At 44.3% G+C, this 24,385-nt stretch overlaps 13 protein-coding genes across 13 annotated transcripts; 8 read left to right on the plus strand and 5 right to left on the minus strand.

Annotated features, from left to right (window-relative positions):
- The first annotated feature begins 63 nt into the window (after positions 1-63).
- V2V93DRAFT_366133 (HMGL-like-domain-containing protein) lies at positions 64-1,761 on the plus strand. The gene is made up of 2 exons (XM_066909251.1): positions 64-131; positions 187-1,761. The coding sequence occupies exons 1-2, from the start codon at positions 113-115 to the stop codon at positions 1,431-1,433; spliced, it is 1,266 nt and encodes a 421-aa protein (XP_066766831.1). The 5' UTR covers positions 64-112; the 3' UTR covers positions 1,434-1,761.
- Positions 1,762-3,091: 1,330 nt separating this feature from the next.
- On the plus strand, positions 3,092-4,680 carry V2V93DRAFT_322077 (uncharacterized protein; the record flags this gene model as incomplete). The annotated part of the gene is made up of 2 exons (XM_066907384.1): positions 3,092-3,962; positions 4,019-4,680. 2 exons carry the CDS (start codon positions 3,092-3,094, stop codon positions 4,678-4,680), a joined length of 1,533 nt encoding a protein of 510 aa, XP_066766832.1.
- A 1,267-nt stretch (positions 4,681-5,947) lies between these two features.
- Positions 5,948-7,702, plus strand: V2V93DRAFT_378931 (uncharacterized protein; the record flags this gene model as incomplete). Its single annotated transcript, XM_066911986.1, has 1 exon — positions 5,948-7,702. One exon carries the CDS (start codon positions 5,948-5,950, stop codon positions 7,700-7,702), a length of 1,755 nt encoding a protein of 584 aa, XP_066766833.1.
- A 185-nt stretch (positions 7,703-7,887) lies between these two features.
- V2V93DRAFT_167716 (major facilitator superfamily domain-containing protein) lies at positions 7,888-10,186 on the plus strand. Its single transcript, XM_066906916.1, has 3 exons — positions 7,888-9,245; positions 9,306-9,665; positions 9,763-10,186. The coding sequence occupies exons 1-3, from the start codon at positions 8,072-8,074 to the stop codon at positions 9,912-9,914; spliced, it is 1,686 nt and encodes a 561-aa protein (XP_066766834.1). The 5' UTR covers positions 7,888-8,071; the 3' UTR covers positions 9,915-10,186.
- Positions 10,187-10,225: 39 nt separating this feature from the next.
- Positions 10,226-11,141, minus strand: V2V93DRAFT_366139 (uncharacterized protein). The gene is made up of 3 exons (XM_066909252.1): positions 10,908-11,141; positions 10,575-10,838; positions 10,226-10,507 (listed from the first exon to the last, which is right to left on the minus strand). Exons 1-3 carry the CDS (start codon positions 10,975-10,977, stop codon positions 10,395-10,397), a joined length of 447 nt encoding a protein of 148 aa, XP_066766835.1. The 5' UTR covers positions 10,978-11,141; the 3' UTR covers positions 10,226-10,394.
- Positions 11,142-11,293: 152 nt separating this feature from the next.
- V2V93DRAFT_366142 (60S ribosomal protein uL24) lies at positions 11,294-12,062 on the plus strand. The gene is made up of 3 exons (XM_066909253.1): positions 11,294-11,373; positions 11,477-11,589; positions 11,658-12,062. Exons 1-3 carry the CDS (start codon positions 11,358-11,360, stop codon positions 11,907-11,909), a joined length of 381 nt encoding a protein of 126 aa, XP_066766836.1. The 5' UTR covers positions 11,294-11,357; the 3' UTR covers positions 11,910-12,062.
- A 501-nt stretch (positions 12,063-12,563) lies between these two features.
- Positions 12,564-13,500, plus strand: V2V93DRAFT_366144 (uncharacterized protein). The gene has a single exon (XM_066909254.1). The coding sequence runs from the start codon at positions 12,643-12,645 to the stop codon at positions 13,366-13,368; it is 726 nt and encodes a 241-aa protein (XP_066766837.1). The 5' UTR covers positions 12,564-12,642; the 3' UTR covers positions 13,369-13,500.
- V2V93DRAFT_366146 (DBR1-domain-containing protein) lies at positions 13,418-15,038 on the minus strand. Its single transcript, XM_066909255.1, has 3 exons — positions 14,790-15,038; positions 13,690-14,722; positions 13,418-13,629 (listed from the first exon to the last, which is right to left on the minus strand). Exons 1-3 carry the CDS (start codon positions 14,919-14,921, stop codon positions 13,469-13,471), a joined length of 1,326 nt encoding a protein of 441 aa, XP_066766838.1. The 5' UTR covers positions 14,922-15,038; the 3' UTR covers positions 13,418-13,468.
- An 18-nt stretch (positions 15,039-15,056) lies between these two features.
- Positions 15,057-16,318, plus strand: V2V93DRAFT_366148 (chorismate mutase). Its single transcript, XM_066909256.1, has 3 exons — positions 15,057-15,501; positions 15,564-15,827; positions 15,884-16,318. Exons 1-3 carry the CDS (start codon positions 15,294-15,296, stop codon positions 16,180-16,182), a joined length of 771 nt encoding a protein of 256 aa, XP_066766839.1. The 5' UTR covers positions 15,057-15,293; the 3' UTR covers positions 16,183-16,318.
- Positions 16,186-17,878, minus strand: V2V93DRAFT_399683 (ZPR1 zinc-finger domain-containing protein). Its single transcript, XM_066912563.1, has 2 exons — positions 16,726-17,878; positions 16,186-16,659 (listed from the first exon to the last, which is right to left on the minus strand). Exons 1-2 carry the CDS (start codon positions 17,713-17,715, stop codon positions 16,291-16,293), a joined length of 1,359 nt encoding a protein of 452 aa, XP_066766840.1. The 5' UTR covers positions 17,716-17,878; the 3' UTR covers positions 16,186-16,290.
- Positions 17,879-18,081: 203 nt separating this feature from the next.
- V2V93DRAFT_366151 (uncharacterized protein) lies at positions 18,082-19,981 on the minus strand. The gene is made up of 2 exons (XM_066909257.1): positions 18,890-19,981; positions 18,082-18,823 (listed from the first exon to the last, which is right to left on the minus strand). Exons 1-2 carry the CDS (start codon positions 19,948-19,950, stop codon positions 18,430-18,432), a joined length of 1,455 nt encoding a protein of 484 aa, XP_066766841.1. The 5' UTR covers positions 19,951-19,981; the 3' UTR covers positions 18,082-18,429.
- Positions 19,982-20,174: 193 nt separating this feature from the next.
- Positions 20,175-22,248, minus strand: V2V93DRAFT_366155 (Glyoxalase/Bleomycin resistance protein/Dihydroxybiphenyl dioxygenase). The gene is made up of 2 exons (XM_066909258.1): positions 21,515-22,248; positions 20,175-21,460 (listed from the first exon to the last, which is right to left on the minus strand). The coding sequence occupies exons 1-2, from the start codon at positions 21,887-21,889 to the stop codon at positions 20,525-20,527; spliced, it is 1,311 nt and encodes a 436-aa protein (XP_066766842.1). The 5' UTR covers positions 21,890-22,248; the 3' UTR covers positions 20,175-20,524.
- A 492-nt stretch (positions 22,249-22,740) lies between these two features.
- V2V93DRAFT_366156 (rRNA 2'-O-methyltransferase) lies at positions 22,741-24,129 on the plus strand. Its single transcript, XM_066909259.1, has 2 exons — positions 22,741-22,975; positions 23,043-24,129. Exons 1-2 carry the CDS (start codon positions 22,825-22,827, stop codon positions 23,840-23,842), a joined length of 951 nt encoding a protein of 316 aa, XP_066766843.1. The 5' UTR covers positions 22,741-22,824; the 3' UTR covers positions 23,843-24,129.
- Positions 24,130-24,385: the final 256 nt, after the last annotated feature.

A 24,385-nucleotide genomic window follows, 5' to 3' on the forward strand; every position in this document is an offset into this window, starting at 1 on the left:
TTGGCCCTAAGTAATCATAAATATGCTGCAAACTTCCCTCACTCAGCTTTTTCCCATCACAGTCCCCGTCCTCTCGCGCTTTCCCCTGCTCGTCACTTAAAACTACACCGCAATGCCACCTGCTACCACAGGTACGAGCTCCTCTACTCTTTTGCTCTTTGATTCCTTTTTCTAATCCTTTTCTAGAAGCCTTTGAAAAAGTCGGCGAGGCAGTTAAGCCTGAACAGGTCAAGTCGAACCCCTATGGCCCAAACCCGTCTGACTTCCTCTCGAATGTCTCCAGTTTTAAGCTCATCGAGTCAACTCTTCGTGAGGGTGAGCAATTTGCTAACGCCTTCTTCGACACTGAGAAGAAAATTGCTATTGCCAAGGCTCTCGATGATTTTGGTGTCGACTACATCGAGCTCACCTCGCCCGCTGCGTCGGAGCAGAGCAGGCTTGACTGCGAGGCCATTTGCAAGCTTGGCCTCAAGGCTAAGATTCTTACCCACATCAGATGCCACATGGATGACGCCCGCATTGCTGTGCAGACTGGTGTCGACGGTGTTGACGTTGTCATTGGCACTTCGCAGTTCCTCCGTGAGTACTCCCACGGCAAGGACATGAACTACATTGCCAAGTCGGCCATTGAGGTTATCGAGTTTGTTAAGTCGCATGGCATCGAGATCCGGTTTTCCTCCGAGGACTCTTTCCGCTCCGACCTCGTCGACCTCCTCAACATCTACCGCACCGTTGACAAAATTGGTGTTAACCGTGTCGGTATTGCTGATACTGTTGGCTGCGCCAACCCGCGTCAGGTCTATGACCTCATTCGCACATTGAGATCTGTCGTCTCTTGCGAGATTGAGTGTCATTTCCACAATGACACCGGTTGTGCCATTGCCAATGCTTACACTGCTCTTGAGGCTGGTGCCACCTTCATCGATGTCTCCGTCCTCGGAATCGGTGAGCGTAACGGAATTACTTCGCTCGGTGGTCTTATGGCTCGCATGATCGCTGCTGATCGTGACTATGTTCTCTCCAAGTACAAGCTGCACAAGCTGAGAGATCTTGAGAACCTTGTTGCCGAGTCGGTCCAGATTAACATCCCTTTCAACAACCCCATTACTGGTTTCTGCGCCTTCACCCACAAGGCCGGTATTCACGCCAAGGCTATTCTTGCTAACCCTTCTACCTATGAAATTCTTGACCCATCTGACTTTGGTCTTACTCGCTATATTCACTTTGCTAACCGTCTGACCGGATGGAACGCCATCAAGTCGCGCGTTGATCAGCTGAATCTCAACCTCACCGATGCTCAGTGCAAGGAAGTTACTACCAAGATCAAGGCTCTTGGTGATATTCGACCTTTGAACATCGACGATGTTGATTCAATTATCCGCGAGTACCATGCTGATCAGAACTCGGAAATCGCCGCTGCTATCAGCGCTTAGATGTGTAATAGCAAAAGCTCTTTACTCTGCTATGCTATGTTCTTTTTTTTTCGGCAGGCGATTGAAAGTTTAAGTTTCTCTGTTCTCTTTGTATTATTGTTAAAAAAAGGTTGGGAGTTTAGTTTATGCGCTTAAAAAATTGTGCGACTGTTGGTCATTGCGGGGCATGTTCGGGCTCAAGTTATGGTTTTTTATCTGCATTGCTTCATTTATTGTAAATTGTTATAATGATTTGTTCGTTTTTGTCTAGACTAATATTGTCAGGATAGAGCAAAAGTTTAGTATGTTTGATGTATCAGGTATCTATCAATCAAAGTAGTTGAGTATATTTTTCGTTCATTATTAAATCGTAGATCTTTATGTTATCTTGTATCTGTAATTTGTGCAACCTTTGTTAGGGCGGTTGTGCCATCACATGATTTGTCCCAATTCCACTTCACGTTGACGGCTCGGTCACGGCCCGTATCCTCCTCCCACACAACTCAGCTAGACCATAACTACACATACAACAAACACTTGCATCGCCCTGTAGTTGTATCAGATGCAACTTGCGGGATTTGTTGGTCATGTTCTCAGAATGTATGGCTGTCCTATTTTTGTTGCCGTCTTTATGCTGGTTAGAAGAGTCACACGCTAACATCCCAAATCCAGACGCTTCCAAGTTCCTGACCACATCTCAGCCGCGGAGCGGCGGTCATGATTCATTGCCAGAGCCTTCCTCTGCGTCGTCTACTCCGTCAACTGCTGCATCAGCTGCACGCAATCCGTACAGAGCGCCCGCCTACGCGCGTCACGCAACTTCGCAATCGACACCGGGCTCTTCTCGTCTCTTCTATTCTGCCGCTGAAACTCTTCCGGAAGCAGATGAGAGTTCTCGCGCCTTGAATTCACCTGGAAGGACGTGGCCTGGAGGACGGGTTGGCATGTCGCGTCATGCGGAGCTACGCGAAGAAGATGAGGACGAGGACGATGCGCGCACCATTGGGAGTAACGACGATCCGCATCAGCCTGCTATTATGCAGAATGGCACGCATAGTCTGAATCCTAGTCGACTATTTTCAGGTCGACGTAGTATCTTTGCAAGATATGCTCCTGCTGCCGGCAATAGTATTATTGGCGCTACAAATACAGGTCACAATACGATGGCGAACAGTCGCCTCACTCTTAATGGCGCATTTGACGAGGCAAATGAGGAGGAAGCAGATGACCGAATGACTGGTACATACACCGGTCATCTTTACGGTGCAGACTCTGCTATCCGAAGTAGTTGGAAGCCCTATGAAGAAGAAGAAGAGGATGCTGGTGGTTCGCAATTACAGATACGTATAGCCGAAGAAGAAGCTAACGACGGCAAGGGCGCTGACGATGGCAGCAAATCTGGAGTGCTGACATTATCTCATAATTCCATGGAAAGTGTTGGATTAGAAAGTATAGTGTCGCGCGCTCGACAGCAGTCTCCGCCGCCACCACGATTACGTTTCAAAGAGAATCCATACCCTCGTAACATGACGGCTGCCACTATGAATGCTACAAATGCACGCCGGCATGTGTATTTAGATGAATACGAAGATGGCGAACAGCGCGACGCGCATATAAGGCAGCGCGATTTATCTGACTTTACAGACATAGGCCACGCTAATGCTGATATGGAGGATGAAATGCCAGGCGGGTTTCCGAGTGGGGACGTTGTCATCCCTCAAGATACGATTGATCCGACAGAGCCTTCACGCTCTGATTCAGGTCATAATGTACTGTCGGAAAGTGCGCGGTTGCGACCAAGCGGGCCTGTACTCGGACAAGAGTATACTCCTCCAGTTTTGTATAGTGCCGAGATCGCGCGAGCTCAGGATATTTTTTGGTCAAAGTTATATCTACTTTCCATGTGCTGTCTTTTTGCAACCTCGTTCACCATTTGGCTGGAGACTGAAGTGACTGCGCCCATCAAGCTCACCGATAGCATATTTACAGTTATTAGAGGCTCGCTGTCTATTCTGGCATTGGATACTTTTCTTGCTATTTGTATTTCTGCTGTATGGTTTGTGTTGCTGCAAAAATGTGTGCGTCCGGTGCTGTCGCTGTTGATAGTCCTGATTCCGTTTTGCTTGCTTGGGCTTACCATGTATCCTTTAATCATGTCATACCGAGATAGCTGGGGTGGAAATTCGGTTCAGGACAAGGCTATGCGATGGACTAGCTTAGTTCCTGCTGTTTCTGCTGTTGTGTGGGTTTGGATGGCGATCCGCACACGAAGCGCACTCGGACGTGCTATCGGCATTGTGCAGTTGTCGTGCAAAATTCTAGCCGAAAATCGTATTTTGATCGTGTTAAGTCTTGGCACGTTAGTGTCATTTGTTGCATTCTCTTGGCTTTGGTTTGCTATGTTTGCTCGCGTGTTTTTGCGGGGAAAGATTGTTGTCGGGAGTTCTGGTATTTCGATGTGGATTCTTGATCAGAATTCATGGGCGCTCGGTGCTTGGTATATCTTTATGTATTTATGGACTTGGGGAGTGTTTTCTGGCGTTCAAAGGTGTGTATACGTGGCTTATTTGTTGTGTTGAGAGAAAGAGTACTAATATTTTGCAGAGTTTCGACGTCGACTACTGTCGCTCAATGGTATTTCTATCGACAAGAGCTAAATCATTTGCCATCGGGGTCTATCCTCTCTTTTGCTTTGATTCGATCTTGTACCGGTTTTTCTGGAACTATTTGCTTTGCATCATTGGTCGCTTTACTTATTCGGCTTCCGCTTCTGGTGCTCCCTCGTCGATTAATATCTGTTGTCGTTACATTTTTTGCCAATTTGATTCCTGGGCCGCTCAATGCGCTTGTGAATCCTTTGACGTTGTCGTTTTCAGCGATAACTGTGCAGCCACTGCTTCCGGCGTCGCGAGGTATTTCAAATTTGAGATATATCGACCTTGGTCCGAATTCGTCGTACGAGAACTCTTGGTCAGCGTACCGGTTGTCAAAGATATTGCTGTCATCTGCGCGAGCGTTGACTGCTCTTGCGCTGGGATTTGGAGCATGGGTTCATGCGGCACAGGATGTGAATGGTGGAAGTTTATATGGATATGTCGTGGGTATGATGGGTGGAGCAATTGGATGGGTCGTGCTAGGCGCGACGGAAGGTAATTTATCGATGATTGTTGACTCAGCTTTTGTGAGTTTTGCGATTGATCAAGGTAAAGGGCATTGTGTTGAGGCTGACAGACAGTTCGGTGGGATCAATGGGCAGGTGATTGATTGAGTGAGCCGTTAAATTGCCAGGAAATTGTCGATGTTCTTCGATGAAATGAATTCTCTTTTGGATAATTAAGTGCACTGCTGTTATGTTACATTTCAGTAAAAGTCGTCAGTGTACTGCTAGTTTTTGCTCGTTCTATTTGGTTGGAATAATTGGACGGCCTCGCTTTGACACTTATTTTTGCATAACTTTGATTTTATATATATGGCTGGAGGGTTATGGGTGTACTCTGGTGTAAACGTGTGCTTTTGTGGTTCTGTTTTAACTATACTCTATTAAATAAACAATAGTATTGATATTAATTAGGGGTCGAAGAAAAGAGATTGTAGAGAAGGAAAGAGGTTCGGCACTTTAAAATCAAAACAAAATACCCCTAAAATTACCTACTTCGCGAATTGTAGTGATATCTTATGACTTGTAGTGAAACGACAGAGATTGGATGTGAGGCGGGAGATATCTTAATTTTCCTTGCAAAATGAACGGAGTTCTAATGAAAGGAGCTGAAGGAGGTTCATTATAGTCGTTGCTATTTTCTATTGTGCCTTTGGTGGAAGAGGAGTTCAATGGGAATAAAGCGTGCATTTGGTCTATAAAAGAGAGGCCTGACCTCCGCGAAGAAGAAGGAGAGGACGATCAGAGTTATTGCGGTATTTGAGTAATATGTTCTATATATTGGATCTCGAATGAACTTCGTAAAGTTGCATAACGTGTTGGGAATTGTGAAATCTACGACGTGTGAACACAAAAGGTAGCGATGACGTACTACAATCTTGGGCACTTTCAGCGTTATTCCCAGTTTCGAAGCGGAGATGATCTGCGTCATTCTACATTTTCGTTAAGTGAGCCGATTTTGTCTGGATAGAAATTTATTTTTAGATTAATTTGTCGCAAATCAACTTTTACAAATTGAATCATGGCGAACAATTCAATGGCGCACAGGCTTTTGCGTGCTTATAACATTGAGGAGCAGCAAACCTAAGATGTTGCTGTTTCTCGCCCTCATACCTTTAACGACGTAGCAAAAGTTCGAATTCGATTATCAATCGGATAAGAATCTTTACAGATGTCTAGAACCTACAGAACTTCTAGTTCTGGGCTCTGATTGTACAAAAATCGAGAGGCGTTTGCCACGTGAGTTCTGAGCCAATGCAGCTTGCAAACAAGGCGTGGCGAGTCTCCTTTCAATCACTATATCGCAAGGTCTTAGCTATTAGCATATATTGATTGCTGCGTTTCTCTCTATTATCTTGTCATAGACCCGGTTATCAACATGGAGGGATTGCACCGGCTACCACCTCATCAGCATATGACGGTCCTCGTTGTCGATACAGAATCATTCATCAGAAGTCCGTTCACCAGCAATACATTAAAATCGCCAAGTCCTCACGAAATACTCTTGTCTGCTCTGCACAAGACCTCTGAAGTCTTTAGTCCTACGATGCCAGGTCCGGATTGTCGAAGCGAGATGCCAAATGACTTACGTTTAGATCCGATATCGAGTGCACCTCAAGACGCAGAAAGCACTTCTGCAAAAGAACATACGCTCTCCTGGAGTTATACGACTAGTATTCGCGGAGAGAAAATCATGAATAATATGCATATTATCGCATTTGATTTGAAAACAGCTGGTATGGCTGGTCTTCTCGCTGCTATGGAGCTATGGATGCCTGCGTTGGTAGTAGTCCGTGTGCCGCGCAAGCAAAAGACGAAGAAGATTCAGAGCAACCTGGCAAAAGTGTTCAGAGTTGTGCGATTGTTTGGCACAAAAACTTTGATATTAGCAGATGTTAATGGGGCCGAGTGGTGGAATGATTTACCTTCTCATCGGAAACTCATGCCGGTGAGAAATCATTCTGGGGCGTCGTCATACACATTATCTGACGGGAATATGCTCCGTAATGATATAGATACGTATTTAACTCCGTTACATGCAGTTGAGGAATGTTCAAAAGCGTTTATGCGGATCAGGAGTATATCAGAGACAGAGTGGGGTGCTTGTACAGCAGTCTATGCACAGAATTTTAAAATATCTCATGATAGTTACAGCACACGTCATGATATAATAAATGCAAAAGCATTGTTGGTTATCAAAGGATCTGTCGAATTTCATGATCTTGAAGATTTGCATGCATTGTTGAACATCTTTGCGCGGCTATGGGTGCGAAACAGTTATCCTGATCTGCACGATAACTTGCAGCGATGGAAGTCTCAAGATAGCACGATCCATACTCCCAGTGAGGCTGATCAGCGACTATCTGACGGGTCGCTAGAAGATTGGTTCGAAGAACCATCTCGAACAGATATATTGCACATTCGCAAGGCGACCTCGCGTCTCGAGCGCTGGTCTCTGAAAAATGAAGTTAGAGTCTGCGAAACGCCTGCCGCACCGCTTTTTTTTCTAACGTCTGACGTCGACAGCTTGAAGCGAGGCACAGATATTTTGGAGGCTAGCGTCATTGGTCACGGTGGAGTATTGGAGGTAGATCAATGCTACTGGCTGGGACCATGCAAGACTTCGTCGCGGTCTGGAAAGTCATTCGCGTATGTGAAAGTGAAGCAGATTATTCCAACATCGCCGACTTTGAAACGAGAAGCCATGAAATACGCACGTTGCCTCCAGCCTCTCGAGCCCGCAAAAGTACAATTCGAGGTGAAGGAGCGGACTCCACCGACGACATGCGACTATGTTCGAGATCCGGGGCTGCTGAGGAAGCCGTTTGCTGGACGCGGAGCGCGAATCATAGTCGGAAGCCACGTGCAGCCGCAGAGTGCGCGGGTTATGCTTTGCCGGTTTGAAAGATTAGCAGCACGCGAGCTGGGAGGTGGATCAGAGGCGACTGCGGTGTTTGCGGGTCGACGCGAGAGAGCGGTGGTTGTGTTTTGGGCAGGCTACGAACCAGTTGTGCTGCTACGCCTGCTTGACCGAGGGGTCGCGGGGTTGGTGACCGGTGAGCCTGTCGCGCTGCTGGGCATCGGACGCAACCTGTGCATGTGTGGAAGTGTTGTTGCGATCAGCAGCGAATAAACAACGATTAAACAGCAATTAGAGAAGAAGGATTGAATAGCGATTAGAGAGCGTATAGACAATTCCCGATTGGGCAAGAAGTCGGCCGATTCCGCACAGTTACCGACGTGCGGCTTCATATTCCCGGATAAGGTGTGTTCCGGAGCTACAGCATAAAGAGCAGCGGCTGGAGACACACCCAGATGGCAGCGGGCGGACAATAGCCGAAGGGTTCAGTATAAGCAGCGGACGCAATTGCGGAGTTTACCCTTTGCTTCGTATCGCGCTGGTGCCTCTGGCTTCTTTTTCTCTTCTTGTCTTCTCGCAGCACGCAGTATCTTCTGACGCCACATGCAGCCCTCCTCCTCCATCCTGTGCTAACTCCCAGCAATGCCTGTCGCTATCCATGACCCCATTTCCGAGGAGATCCCCACGAACTTCGAGGTAGAGCTCGTGGCAGAGTCAGCAACCGACCCTGAGTTGCTCTTGCACCGCTATGTCTCTCGTGATCGCGAGATACTCGTCAAAGTCCCTACGTCTCACTCGCAGCTCTCCGGCCACAGGACTCATCGTGCTGCGTCTGAGAAAGTCGACGCGGAAAACCTAGAAGCGTACTCGGAAAAGGAATCTGCCAGCAACCGACCTGCGTCTTCGGAGGAGGACAGTGCTCCCACTTTGGTAGATTTTGAGGAAGGAGACCCTGAAGACCCGCGAAACTTGCCTCCATACAGAAAAAATCTGATTGCAATCACTGTCATTCTTTCGTTGCTGAATTCTACTTTTGCCTCGTCAATTACCTCTGGTATCTCCGGGGCAATTCGTGAAGAGTGGGGTGTCGCTCCCATAATGACCAGTTTACTCGTCTCTCTCTATATGGTCGGCTATGTCCTTGGTCCGCTGGTGTATGCGCCTATGTCAGAGCACATTGGACGCCGCCCAATTCTTGTGACCGCCTTTACCTTCTACTTTATCTTTTCCGTGGCTTGCCCTGTGGCTCCCAATATCGGTAGTCTAGTCGCCTTTCGATTCTTACAGGGACTCTTCGCAACTTGTCCCATTGCCGTTTCTGGAGGTGTCTTTGCTGATATTTATGCTGATCCCATCAAGCGCGGTCGTGCGGTCGCTTTGTTCTGCGGCTCTACAATCATGGGCGCACTGTGTGCGCCTTTCATATCCGGATATATCGCAACTTCTCATATGCACTGGCGCTTTGCCTTTTGGGTGAATACCATCTTCGCTGGTACGGTTCTCATTATCCTTGTTTTTTCCATTCCTGAAACCTTCAGGCCTGTCTTGTTAATGAAGCGGGCGCGAAAGATGCGAAAGGAAGGACATAACGCTGTCGCGGCTTACGAACTTGAGGATAAAGACTTTAAGAGTTTTGTGACACATGTTTTACTTCGACCCGTGATCATGCTATATAAAGAACCTATAGTTGCCGCTATTTGTCTATATATTGGCATGATGTATGGCTTGCTCTACATGTTTTTCCTGGCCTTCCCTATCATCTTCCAGCAGGTCCGAGGGTTGAGCCCCGGTAAAGGAGGTCTCATGTTATTACCTAGTACGTACACTTTTCAATCTATTGTCATTCAGCTCTTCAGCATCTAACAGAACAATTTAGTCGGTCTGGGAGCCGTCTGTGTCACAATAGCGCACTATATATATGACATACACGTGCAGAAGCTTCGCAAGCAGAACAAGGAAGTCACGCTTGAACAGGATCGATTGTTTATTACCATGTTCTCGGGTTGGTTTATTCCCATAGGACTCTTCTGGCTAGCCTGGACAAGTTACCCTGGAGTACCTAATGAAGTTGTTATGCTTGGTGGTATCTTTTTTGGAGTTGGATTTACCTCTCTTTTCATTGGTTTTCTGAATTACGTTACCGATTGCTATAAAATCTACGCAGCCAGTGCGCATGGAATTATGAGCGTCACGCGTAGTCTTATTGCTGCTAGTTTTCCTCTTTTTGCTCCTGCAAGTATGTGCTCTCTCTGATTCCTATTTTTCTCTAGCTGTTTCATACACCTGCTTCTTTTTATGTTTTTGCCTTGGAAGTAGCTAACATTACGCTTTAGTGTACAATCGCATGGGAATTCACTGGGCAACCTCGTTATGGGCTTTTGTAGCTCTATTCCTAGCACCTGTAACTGTCCTGTTTTATAAATACGGCCACATCATTAGAGCTCGTAGTGCTTTTGCGTCTGCTCTTGCGAAACAAAATCTCTAAACGAACTATAACAAATGTGTACCCAGTGCCGTTTTTTTGGGAGCATCTAAGTCTCATCTCTTTATTCGTTTGATTTTATTCATTTTGATTTTATTCATTTTGATTTCAATTGTTAGTATCATGTAATATCGTGTCTGCATTTATAGGTAAATATGTTTTGTATGAGAACTACTACGTTTTAAGTAGCTTGCATTGTGAATATTGGTCCTCTGTCTGAATATGCGGGTTAGCATATTGTGCTGCATCATTGGAGGCGCTTATCAAAATCATGTGGTGTGTTGCCAGGTGTGGTTATCCAAATACTAAATGAATCGCATTGCGCGTGAATTTGAATTCTATTTCCTATTTTATAAATCTGTTCATATATAATGTAGTCTTAAATCAAAAATGAGAATAACCGACAGAAGGAGATATCGAAATTTATTTACAGTAAACTAATAGTGCTCAGCGCCTATCATTAAAAGACGTATGTTTTGTCAATTATTGCCTGACTTGACTCCAATCTATGCGTTTGCCACGGCCAGCAAGATTCGTTTTCCCGCCTTTAACAGCCTCGTTGTCGCCTAGCTCGGAGTGTTTGTGTAATCGTAGTTCTAGATTTAACGGTCAACACTTTGTCCCACGATAGGAAAAAATATATAAAAATAAGGAAAGACATACTAAAAACTCCCTGCTCTGTCGTAGCAGTCGGTCCATCATCCAACTCTGCTGTAAGAGTGTTTGGCTCATTATGTTTGCTCTCATCACCTTTTTGTAATACTCCTTGTGCGATATTACTCCTTAATACTAAAGATACGCCAGCTGCATGCTCTAACCGCTTGTCAATTTCCTCGTAGTCTTCTTTCTTATCTTGCAGTTCTTGCTTGCCAACTTCATATTGCGCTCTCATTTGCTGATGCGCAGCCACGCGCATTCTAATATCCTCTGTAGTCAACACGTTAGATTACTCGAAATATTATCCAAAATGAGAACTATATAATTGAGAATACATACGGTTGAATGCAATCTGCGCGGAGCGCAAGAGACTTCTATATGACGCCAAAACTTGCTGCCGCCGTGACATTTCGTTATGTGCGCGCTGTTATACTTGAAAGTGTTCAGTCACCTTTTTGGCGAGACTGCTGCGCAAGACTCGAGAGGGTATAACAAAGAGTGTACGAATTAGATATTGATAGAAGCATTCGAGCACAGATATCGTGCGGCTCTCCTTATTCAGAATATTATTCGGTATATTTATATCGCTTATATAACAAAATTATTATGTAATATAATATCAAACGTAGGGTTGAAATTTGTAGGGTTATCAGCTACTCTGTGACTGCTAAATGAACCCGACTGCGGCTGCCACACTAACTTCGTGAATCAGTCTCTCGAGTGAGATCGAACGTACCTGGGTCCTAGTTTAGTGAAGTCTCAGCAACTCAACCAAATAATACACACACAATGAAGGTTTCTAAGGGTATGCTATTCTATTTATTGTCGAGCATTTATCAATGATTATATTCTGCAATTATTTTATATCGAGATTGTCCTGGTTCGGAGCGCTAATCTTTTGTCGACAGATGTTTCTTCTTCTCGCAGCAAGTCGCGCAAGGCGCACTTCGCCGCTCCGTCGTCGGTCAAGAGAGTTATAATGTCGGCACCTCTGTCTAAGGAGCTGAGAGAGCAGTACAAAGTGAGTACCTTTTTGGCGCCAGAATTGAGAGAGCCGAAAAGGATAGTTGTTAATAGATTGCGTTACAGGTTCGATCAATCCCAATCCGCAAGGACGACGAGATCTCCGTCGTTCGGGGATCTTACAAGGGCAAAGAGGGTAAAGTCACCTCTGTCTACCGTTTGAAGTACATCATTCAGGTCGAGAAGTTGACCAAGGACAAGGCCGATGGTTCGTCAGTCCCCGTCTCGGTTCACCCTTCCAAGGTTGTTATCACCAAGTTGAAACTCGACAAGGACCGTGAAGCTCTTCTTTCCCGAAAGGCGAGTGGCAAGGCTTAGAGTGGCGATGTAACAGGTTATCAAAAAAGGGAAAGAAAAATGCAATAGTTGGGATGTAATAAAATTATTTCTGTCATTTATAATTCTCATGCTTATATATTTTTTTTTACGTTGGGAAAGTATTTTCATTGCAAATCATCCGTTTTCATTCCTTCTAGTCCATTTTCGTTACAGCATCAAGGGATTCTTGACTCAGGAGTCTAAGATGCGAGCATTATTAGTTGTTCATAGTGCATGTGAATAGCTTATAAGATTTTGTAGTATGGGAACTTATCTCCACACGTACGACCTCTCTAGGTGCGATCAGTGGTAAACGATTCCCGAATATTATAAATGATGGATATCGGAGTAGCATTTACTTACATATTTGCTACTCCATTATGGTATTCATCTGTCTGCGGCAGAATTCATTCTTCTTTGTTTGGTGAAGTCTGAATTTTGAACGTGGACGTACATTTCGCTATTGCTATCTAGCTGGTTGGTTTTAATGTCTTTTTTATTATTATTATTATTATTATTATTATTATTTTTACTGTATTTAAATACTTCGCGATTATCGATTGACGGTATAGTTCTTTATATTTATGAAGTACAGATTCTTCTATATATACAATGTCATATCCGGTGGAGAAACACAAAACCTTAAAATTCCACATCAGTATCTTTCCAAGCCATCCATCTACAAACATATCTTGACAAATCTCATGACCCCATCCATATACATAGATAGCCCATGGAATCTACAGATTCAGAGATATCTATCTCACTCGTTTATCTTCAGACAGCTGCACACTCTCTTGCTAGAACTTCACCTGCGATTTCAAGTCATATTTATGCGCGCTTCGTCGAATCTGCTGCCGTTAATAATATAATACTGCCGGTACAGCTCGAACGATCGGCATGTTCTGCGTGTAACGCAGTTTGGATTCCCGGGTATAATTTACTTATTATGCTACTGCATAACAGGAAGACCTCTGAGAAGAAAGTGTTTAAGAAGAGACTTGATCGACGACAACGACTTGAACGGCTAAAGCATGCGAATGAACATATGTCGTTACGAGAGCCGCTATCGAACAAAACAGAGAGTGAATCCAGTCTTTCGAAGCTCGGAAAAAACGAACAATTGTTATGCTATGTCTGTCTTTCCTGTGAGAAAGTCACTCGATTCGTGATCCCTGATCTACATGCATCTGCTGCGCCAGTCTCAACCGAGATCTCGACCCCAGTATCTACTCCAGGAAAGCAACTGTCTAATAATCTCAGAGATTCTATCCAAACGCCTCAAAATACTCCCAATTCTGAGAAATCCTCAACTGGCTCTTCAAGTAAGAAAAGACAGAAAGCGCGAAAACAGAACTCTTTACAAATGATTCTGGCAAAAGCAAAAGCTGAACGAGAGGGGAAGAAGGAAGGTGGTATGAGCTTACTGGATATGATGAAGACTGCCAGTAAGAGATGATAATGGGCCGGAGTTTACATTTTCGGGTTTGGCGTTTGAAAGACATTATATTTTGTGGCGTTATTTGTATTTAGAATTATTTTTATAATTAAGAATTGACTTAAGACTGATCAAGAATCTCCTCTCCTTCAATATCGTCTGGCTGCTGGTCATTTGATTCCGGAAATGATGGCTGTCCGTTATAATGGCCTCTATAAATTCGATTCTGAATTTGTAAAAGATCGCAAAACTCCTGCGTTTGGTTATTCTTGTACTCGATAGCTTTAACCCAAAAAATTGTTAGCTCAGAATAGTATTGATATGAAAAAAAGTAAAACTTACGCTGAGGTGAATTTTGTAATAAGCTGGAATGCCGATTTTTCACAGGTTGAGCGGTCATCTGAAAATTTTTAGGAATTCTCAGTCTTCCAGTCTTAACTATATTCTCCTCAACCCATTCTCTGTTTTCTTGTATTCTTTTGGTTAGCGCGTCTCTGCTCTCCTTGCTTTGAAACGGGGTCGGTTGTTCTCTTTCAAGGGACATGTAAGGCTCGGTAGCTTTTGTTATTGCCAGCCACTCTGGATCAAAGCATAGCTCGTCGTCGACTTCAGATGCTCGTGGGAATTTTAATGCCTGCAGAAACTCTCTGCGGGGAAGGCATTTGTCTAGCGCAAGAAAATTTGTACGGTCGAGGCCTTGCCGTTCAACTTCTCTAGGCGCAGGAGCCGTAGATACAGACTGATCTCTGCTAGCTGTATCATTTTCCTCTAATTTCTCTTTTTTCTTGTGTTTGACTATCGCTGCATATTTGATGTGCAAATGAGCGCTAAGCCAATACTTCGGTCGAATATGCTTCAGTAGTGTCATCGCTGGTGGAGAACCTAACTCATTGTTGGAAACATCAGATTTAAAATGCGGTTTTCGCTTCAAGAGTCTATCAAGATCGCCTTTGTGCTCAATACCTGCGGGCCAGTCATGAGAAATCATTATATCGACATTCGACGAGATCTGGTATAGCTTCATAACGTCAAATTGTCGTACATGATAAACTGATCTTTTGGTATCATTTCTATATGGTATTAACTCATAATGGCCCATGGAATAGTGATGCTCATTATAAATCCCAGACATACCGCCGATTCGAATTCCCTTGAAGTTGATCACGTTCGCTGCTCCTAGGTAATATATATTAGGAGCAACCCATCCGCCATAGAATAGCTCCCACATATAATTACTAGCTTCGTGATTTCCGCCCACGAAAACTGTTAATACTGGCGCCTTTTTCTCGCCAGAGTAGTAATCTGCAAAATCACCGAGTCGGGCGTATTTGGGGGGTACACTCATGCATTGGAGATCGCTGTAATTTCGAGCGGCCTACGGACGTATCAGCACGAGTGCAATACAAACTAATTTATCAATAAATAAATAAATAAATAAATACCTGGAAATCCCCGCCGATTAATAGAAGATCGACTTTTATTCTTAGCTTTTCGAGAGCTTGATATATCTTATCCAACTCGCTGTGGCAGCAGCCTTCAAACACAATGTTCAACAAATTGCTTTTAGGCGCCATTCCTGGATTAACCAATAAGCAGATGTGATTGCTTCAGCTAGTTCTACTTATTTGTGCTGCCTGCTCAGAGACATCCTCGTTTCAAATCAATGATCTATTGACCAACTATGATTTAGTGATATAAATTTGAATTAATTTTTGAGTTCGTCGATTACACGCGGCTCAAGTGCTGCGCGAATACGATTTCTTTATCCTCATTATCAAATCCATTTCTCCATCAAAAAAAAAGCACAACTCGTAGTCGCTGGTGTTCTACCTTATTTTTCAAATAGCAGTCCGGATCTTGCTGATTGAAATTTTATAATAGCTCAACAAGAAACAAGACGCCACTGAACGATTGATAAGTTATTTCGCACAATCAAGCGTCAAACAATGGATTTCTTAAGACCAGAAACCGTCGTCGATCTGCGAAATATTCGCAATGTTTTGATTAGAATGGAGGATACCATTGTGTTTAATTTGATTGAACGAGCTCAATATCCTCAACAGCCATCGATTTACAAAAAGGGCGCTTTCAATATTCCTGATTTTGATGGCTCATTCCTGGATTGGCTTCTTCGCGAGGAAGAGATAGTGCATGGTATATCTACATTCAACTTTTGAGATTATTTTTTTTTTAAATGTGCTAATAATGTCGAATAGCAAAGATTAGAAGATATCAGTCGCCCGATGAAATTCCTTTTTTTCCAAATGGCCTTCCAGATCCTATTCTACCTGAAATTGAGTATCCTCCGGTACTCTTCCCACATCCCAATAAAGTTACTGTGAATGACACCATCAGAGAATTCTACACCAAGGATATTGTTCCGAGAATCTGTATTTCAGGAGAACAAGAAGAGAATTTGGGAAGTAGTTCGTTGTGTGATGTCGAGTGCCTTAGATCACTCTCTAGACGTATACACTTTGGTTCGTCATTCAATTTACTGAATTTGTGCTATTCATAAAATCTAACCACCACATAGGTCGTTTTGTCGCCGAAGCCAAGTTCCTGACGGAAAGAGAGCATATGACTGCTTTAATCAAGGCGAAGGATATCGAAGGGCTTGACGCCGCCATTACAAACAAAGCAGTTGAAAAACAAGTATTAGCGCGTTTGAAGTTGAAGGCGGAGACTTATGGAATTGATCCCATGACGCCTAACGCTCCTGGAAAGGCAACTAAAGTAGACGCCGAGGTTGTAGTGGAAATGTATGAGAACTGGGTTATTCCGCTGACAAAAAAAGTGGAGGTCGAATATTTGCTAAACAGGCTGGAAGAATAGATATTAATGAATAGATTAATTATCTTTTACTTGCTGTTTTGCCTCGTTTATATACCATCTGACATGTAAATCCTACATATTAACACCAACTTATTTTACAACCACCCTCTATACATGCATATCCGAAAGACCCAAATCATCATTCATCTCATCAGTCCGATCAAATTCCTCGATAGTCATATTCGGATCTGGATCCGGAGCATACACGTTTTGCAAATAGCTAGCAGCTAATGGATCTTCCAAAATCAGAGTAAAGTTTATTTTACCATCAATAGCGTCATTCAGATTTCTCAAAAACTTGGTCCATCGCTCTTTGCGGGCATCATCCATACTGTCGGATTGCTCGTTAAACACACGTGTGTCCAGCTGCTCGCTAACTTCGCGCAGCAGACCCTCCACGGTCGTGAAGCGGCCACCAAGTGTACCTGCAGTAAGGTCTAAGTTGAGCTCAGGGACTTTGAGCGAGCAACTTTCGCTCTGATAGAAAAAAAAATTAGCAAGCAGTTCATAAATTTGCCAAGTCAGATAAAAAGAGCTTCATACCTTCAAAATATCGCGCGCAAGATCCTCAGGATCGTCGACTTTTAATGTGATTTTGCGACCCTTGAGCGGTATCTCTCCACCAGTCTTGACCTCATTACTCTTGTATCCACATGTATCGCAGACAGTACTCATAATGACGACCTCCTTGAAATGCGGAATATCAACGATCTTCATGTGAGTATCGCATCGTCGAAGGCAACTAGGACAGGTAGCCTGGAAAGTATGCACTTCGTCATTAGAAATAGGCGGAGTCTCCGGCCGTTCTTGGTCTTCTTCCGCATCCGCATTCACGAGACCAAGAGATTCGTTTTGCTCGGGGGTGCGCTCATATTCAACTTTCGACCACTTTGTATGCGACTCGCCAGGCGACAACTCAATCCAGCTATTTCCGGATGGATCGTCGGCAATGAGCAAAAATGGAAACGATCTACCCTCAACCATATCATTAATCTTACCCAAAAACTCTTCGATTTTCTCGAATGATTCTGGATCGGTGTGCTTTCTCACAGGCTGGTCTGCCGCAATATCATCACGAACCTCAGTTAGCAGACCCTCGACATTTGTCAACTGGCCGCGCTGATGAGGGATATCAAGAGAGATGGATGGAAATGAGCAGTCGCAAGACTCGGATTTAACAACCTGTCTATTCATATCCTCTTTATTCTCAATCAAAAACGTATACTTGGAGCCTTTCTCCTGAATCATACTAGCAGGCTGAATCTCTGAATTTCGGAACCCACAGTGCGGACAAGAGAAGGACATCAAAATAACCTCTCTAAAGAATGGAATGCGCGTAAGCAGCAGCCTTGTTGTGCCGTTTTCATGGCAGTTCATGCAAAGCGATTCAATCTCCTGTATAGGCTGAGGCTCGTCAGAGGCAGTATCCTCGACCGGTCCTTCTTCGTCCACGTCTTCCTTCTTTGAGATTTCTTCAGCAGCTTCTCCCACAGGCTGAAAGAATTCCTCCTTCTTCTGTAAATCTGCTGACATTTCCCCGGAAATTGTTTACTTGATTGCAGATATGTAGTTGCGTTCTAAAGTGGTGTGAGAGTTCCACTCATTTATAAAAAAAAGGTATAAGGGCACACTTAATAAGGTTTGATTAATAATTAAGGGTTTAGAACCTTCCAGCGATAACTGGTCGTTCTGCCAAAGATGTAGTTTGTTAAAGAGAAGGACTGAAACGATTAGGGATAGTATGTTGCCTCTCCCCAATCTCAAACTGGTAAATACTTTGAAACTATCTGCTCTTGCTTTTAGTATAGTACGCAGCCTAAAATGTCTATACGACTCGATGACGTAATACGGCGCTTGCATAAATTTGGACCGCCGCACGGGACCACGAGGCTACAATCATCAAAAATTTTTGATAATATCTTGAATTTCAGCAATTTGTACTGGACTTGACAGATAGATATACAAAAAGGTCCCTCATTAATCCACTTTAAAAGCATCCACACTAGTAGTATCCAAACGACTCTTCCACAATTAACTTACAGCAGCACCTAATCAGAGGCACAATAATCAGAAATTTGAGGGGGAGTCTTTCTTTTTTCTCCGGTCTCTTCTTTATCTCTCGCATACTATCCTCCGGAACCAAAAGACCTCCTCCTTGTCAATTTTTTTATAAAGAATGAAACATAACATTAATCAAACAAAAAATAATGCAAAAGTAATCCCGAAACTTGTAATGAAATAATGAGCTTATCTTCTGGATCCTCTGTCAACGGATCCTCTGGGAGCATATGCTCCTCTTTCGATACTAACACTGCGTCTGGCATTTTTGTCCAAAGTAAAGGACCTAACGCTACTCGACGAACTCCGCCGTCGCTGTCTTCGCGCCTCTGACGGATCGACGTCTCCCTTACCAGCAGATTTGGCGAGCACAGACAGAATATCAGTTAACGAGACGACACCGACTAGCTTGCCGCCACGACCACGCGCACCCATGCTAGGAGAAGTTACTGGTACAAGTTTTGGTGATGCAGAGCGTGGAGCTGGTGATTGATTTCGGAGACTGGGAGAGGAAATTTGAGATGAGCTAGATGTAGGGCTTGATGAAACAAATGCCTGGTGATTCCCTTGCACGATCCACATTCTATGTAGGATCCAGTCAGTGGCATATCCAAAGCAAATACCAAAAAAATGAAGGAGAGTCATATACCTGTGCGACTTCGTTGCTACTAATTTAGCGATTGTATGTGCCAGCGTGGAGGTTTGAGTAACGTGGAACACAGGGAAGGAATCCTTGCCATTCTCAAGTCCACGATCAGTTAGAATGACAGTCAGAAACTGCAGACAGGTAACTTGCAGTAAATGCGCAGAAGTAGATTTAGTGAGATGCTTAACATCAACAATTGATATATTTCCCAACAGATTACTTTCGGCATCGATAACGGCCAATGAGGATACGGACTCGTTGTGCATCTTTTCAAATGCTTCAACCACCAGTTTATCGCCTGCAATTGAGATAACTTTACTAGAGCCAATACCAAGTTCGTGTAACGTAGACTGGAAAATTGGCTCGATATCGTTAAACGATCGGGCGTTATCCCACAGATAACGAACAAGACGACGTTGAGAAAGCAGGCCCATAAACTCTGTCTCGGCGTCATCGGTTACGAGAAGTCGATGAAGACCGCGCCCAAAGTACTCGACAGCAGTTGAAATCGTATCCGAGGCTTGCAGAGTGATGAATGGCTCCCGTGGGCTCAGATCAAGCACAAAGCTAACCGGCACATCGAAGCCGGCGCGCGCCTTTCGAACATTTTCTTCAAGATTCATTGGTTGAGTCGCGCCTGCATTCATTTTCAAATGACCCATAACAAGAAGCAAAAGAGACGTGATGTCGGAGTAATCAAAACTTTCTGCTACAGTGTTGTCAACGCCAGGCTTCATGAGGACCGGCAGGGAGGTGAAGCCGTTTTCAACCATCTTCTCATACGCAGTCGCGACTGGTACATCGCCTGTAATTGAAAGCAGCTTGTCATGATGCATAAGTGATCCGAGAGAAACCTCCTGCCACGAAGTTAGAGGCGCAGCCGAGGCGAGTGGCGGCGGTGTGGCGAGCATTTCTGCGATCGACGACGAGCGAGCGCGGCCGCGGGCTGCCGAAGGCGAGGTGGGCGAGCGGGGAGGGATGAGGTTTTGGGCCGACGTGGTTGGTGAGGAGGGTGGTAATATGCCAGAAGAGCTAGAGCCCGACGTAGAGTCAGACTTATCCATGGCGGCTTGTGATGTTGTAAACGGACTGTCAAGAACAGAAGTTGACAAAGTCAGGTGTTTATGATGGCGAAGTAGATGAGCGAGCGTGCCGCCGATCACCTTTGCTGTGATACGGCTGACGCGTCTCGGTCCACCACCGTTTCTACATCTGTTACATCTGCTTGATCTACAGGCTAGTCATGACAGTCTACGCTACTTTCGACAGTTTATAAAAAAGATTATTTGCTTATAGCTATTATTATGAGCCAAGTAGCAATGCTACTGGTCTTATTAAACAATACAACCCACCACGGTAGCGCAAACGCGGCCATCCAAACCGAAAACTCATACGGTAACAATCACTTCAGCAAAAACAGAAGGAAACATGCTTACGCATAGAAAGCAAAACAATGATCCAAGAGAGAAACTAGCAAAATACGAAAAAGGATAAAGCAACAGAGCAACAGGACAGAACTAAGCAACAGAACACAAAAAACTGATGTAACAGAATCTCTTTCGAAAGTCGAAATTGAAGGCAATCGTCCAGGGGAATCTCAAGCACTAAAGCTAATGCAAAATGATGCAAAAGGTCTTTTTAATTGAGCAAAATGTCGTCAACCTTGTCGGGTGACTGCTCTCTCAGGTTTCCTCTTTTTTCTTGCTCGCGCTCAATACTTTCAAAGAGGGCGCGGAAATTTCCACCTCCAAATCCTCGAGCTCCCTCTCGTTGAATAATCTCGTAAAAAGCAGTTGGTCTGGCTGAAATGTGGTCTTTGACAAAGAGCTGTAACAAATATCCGTCATTATTGAAATCGACGAGAATACTCAGGCGTTCAAGCTCCTCTAAACTTTCTTTCATTGGAGTTCCTTTGTAGGCAGCAAGTCGCTGCTTAAGATCGACATAATATTCTGGAGAGACATTGATAAACTCGACACCGCGACGCCGCATCTCAGTGACAGTCTTAATGATGCTGTCTGTGCGTAAAGCAATGTGCTGTACTCCAGGACCATTATTGTACCGAATATATTCTTCGACTTGCGACATCCTTTTTCCAACAGCCGGCATAGTAATCGGCATTTTAATGCGGTCATTTTCTGAAGCCATCACCGTTGTTTCCAACGCAGAATACTCAGTGACAACATTATAGTCATCATCTGTGATATATTTATGAAAACCCAACGCTTTGTGGTAAAAATTGCAGACGCTATCCATCTGTACCCAGTCTTGATTACCGACACAGTGGTCGATTTCACAAAACGGCACGTCATGATCTTTGTCAAGGTTCAGCGGGATTTTGTTATTCAAAAGTGTGTATCCGGGAAGATAAGGCCCGGAGTACTCGCATTTTTGAACAAAAGTATGCTGGACGTCGCCGTACGTATGGATGGTTGCCATTAGGACCGCTCCGTTGGAGTCTTTCGAATATGTCGGCTTCATGATGCTTATTGCACCATTAGAAACTGCCCATTCATAAATTTTCTTACATTCTGTGACTTCAAACATAACATCGATTACACCTTCGCCGTGTTTCTAGTAAATGAGAAGTTAGTTACTGAACCAGCAAGACGGTAGATTGCTCAGCACCTCAAGGAAATTATTGACGCGTTTAAGCTCCTCAAATTCAGCACCTGAGATGGAAAATTTGTCGTTACGCACGGCCGGCATGAGAGGGCCGAGAAACTCAAACGTGACGCCTCCGTTGCCGACAACCTCGGAGCACACTCCACGATTACAGTCCTTTGTCATTTCGCGCCGCGCAATAGTATGAAAGCCCATTTTGGACTCATGATAATGTGCCAGAGCCTTTGGATTAGCACATGCAAAGCGGACGCTGAAAAATGACAAGTAGCTGTCGCGGATATGCTTGGGCATAGGCGCATTATGGCTGCGAAGCTCTGCGTCGCGCTCGCATGATTCCAAATCACGGCCACCGTTAAGAGACAAGCAAGAAGAAGACATTTTTCCAACTAGAGAAATAAGCCAAAAAAGTGATATTAAAAATACAGGTTGGTGGGTGCTAATAATATAAAATGAAGGCAAAGAAAAAAGAAAAAAAGAAGGAAAGAAACGGACGGGGAGCTGGACTTTATACGAGAACAAGTAAGCGAGTGGGCCGAATCATGACATGATTGTTTACTCTTAGCATTGGTTCTGCAGTATGGCCCGAATCTCAATATAAACAGATTGACTGTGGCGTTGCCAGGGCAACATATTTTTCCTAAACAAGACTTCGCACGTGCTAATATGAGTTCTGGAGGCACTATCCTGGTAGATTCGTGCGGCGTCGAGAAGGTAGTGTCTCTTCCTTCGCATACATCTCCAATGAAGTTAACATAAATATCAGTAATTTTTTCGAGACTGGGAATGTATTCGTATAGCTGTCTGTAGCTCTCTATAGTGTATTATAGCTGCAAATAACGTCTATATACCGCTATATTCGTAAACTAGCAAGAGTGCGCAAGGGTATCTATGCTCATTGGGTAAGGGCTCTATCTTCATAGCTGTATTGTGTAGCCTTTAGCAGACTGCTCAGGCTGCCCAGCTTGATAGCAAATTCCAATTCGTAAATAATAAAGCCTTACTCTTGAATTGAAAATCAATGAACTATATCGGAATACATTGATTGACCACAGGACTTGGATTTCGGGTGTTAGAAATTTAAGGTAGGGTTACCAGTCTGCTTTTTAGTGACAGTATATACGCTAAAATATTCAGCAACAGTATAATTCAGTATGGGAGCAGAGAAAAAACTCTAAATTTTTTCTCGAGTAGCATCAGTAGAAAAAATTCAGAGCTACTGTTCCATCTCTTATTGATATCCTCATCCCCCATTTGTGCTCCATCGTCTCGTCAAGCACACTTAATTTTTTTTTCTCAAAATATAAATAGAGAAGATGGCTTTCACACCTAGAGGAGGCCGTGGAGGTGGTCGTGGAGGATTTTCCCGTGGAGGCGGTGACAGAGGTGGTGGTCGGGGAGGATTTTCTCGCGGAGGTGGTCGTGGAGGCGGCCGTGGTGGTGCTGGACGTGGAGGCGCTCGTGGAGGTACACCTTTAATTAGCTTATTTGTTTCATTTTATGAGGTTGGATCGCTAACAAAGTGTTTTTTTAGGCCCTAGAGGTGGACGTGGCGGTGGCAGAGGTGGCCGTGGTGGTGCCTCCGGTGGTGCAAGGGGAGGAGCTAAGGTGATCATTGAGCCCCATAGACACGCTGGTGTTTTTATCGCCCGTGGAAAGGAAGATATGTTGGTCACCCGGAATTTGACCCCCGGCGAATCCGTATACGGAGAGAAGCGTATCTCGATCGATGTCCCTGCTACCACTCCTGACGGAGTTTCTACTAAGGTCGAATACCGTGTGTGGAATCCTTTTAGATCAAAGTTGGCTGCTGGTATCATGGGTGGTTTGGACGAGCTTTACATTGCTCCTGGCAAGAAGGTTCTTTATCTTGGAGCTGCGTCCGGTACCTCTGTCAGTCACGTCTCGGACGTTGTCGGCCCCGAGGGAATCGTCTATGCCGTCGAGTTTTCGCACAGATCTGGTCGTGATCTGATAACCATGGCCAAGAAGAGACCTAACATTATTCCCATCATTGAGGATGCTCGCCACCCGCAAAAGTACAGAATGCTTGTCGGTATGGTTGACGTTGTCTTTGCCGACGTCGCACAGCCTGATCAGGCTCGTATCATTGCCCTCAACTCGCACATGTTTTTGAAGGACGGTGGTGGCGTTGTTATTTCTATTAAAGCCAACTGTATCGATTCGACTGTCGATGCCGAGACCGTGTTTGCCAGCGAGATCCAAAAGTTGAGAAAAGAGCGCGTCAAGCCGCAGGAGCAATTGACCCTCGAGCCTTACGAGCGCGACCATTGCATTGTTGTCGGCAAGTACTTGCGATCCCAGAACGCTTAAGTATAGTGAGTTTGCAGTTGAAGCACAAAATTAGAAAGAGCTGGAGGAGTAATATGGATGCAAAAAGGTAAAAGCAGGGATTTTGTAAATTGATGCTCTTTTTTCATGGTTGTATATGTTTTTGCGTGTATTTATGTTGCTATTTGAGGTTATATTTTGGTCTATAATTTGAGCACGTTTTTCTAAACAAATCTAGAGTATGCCATAGTAAGTTTTTGATAGCTTGTTGATTAGACTCGACCTGGATCTGTGCAGCCGCGTCTGCATTTGTAATACATTGTCGTGATGAGTAAGTGTATTCCAGCCATAGCAGCGGCGTTTTGATTCTTTAAATACTTTCGATATTTGAAATTGTGATATTAGCAATAGCATTCTGCACTTCTATTCTCACCCAGAATTATAGAAGCTTGAGAATTTATTACATATTAGAGTAAATAGTGGTCTCGCCCTGGCGTTCTGAACTATTCTTGATTAGGAACGAAGATTTCCCAAAGCGGTATAACTTAAATACTGGGAGTCGGGACCTGGAAGACCTCTGCCATC

The sequence above is a fragment of the Kockiozyma suomiensis genome (genome assembly GCF_038497685.1).
Source record: "Kockiozyma suomiensis strain NRRL Y-17356 unplaced genomic scaffold V2V93scaffold_4, whole genome shotgun sequence".
NCBI classification, from domain to species: domain Eukaryota; kingdom Fungi; phylum Ascomycota; class Lipomycetes; order Lipomycetales; family Lipomycetaceae; genus Kockiozyma; species Kockiozyma suomiensis.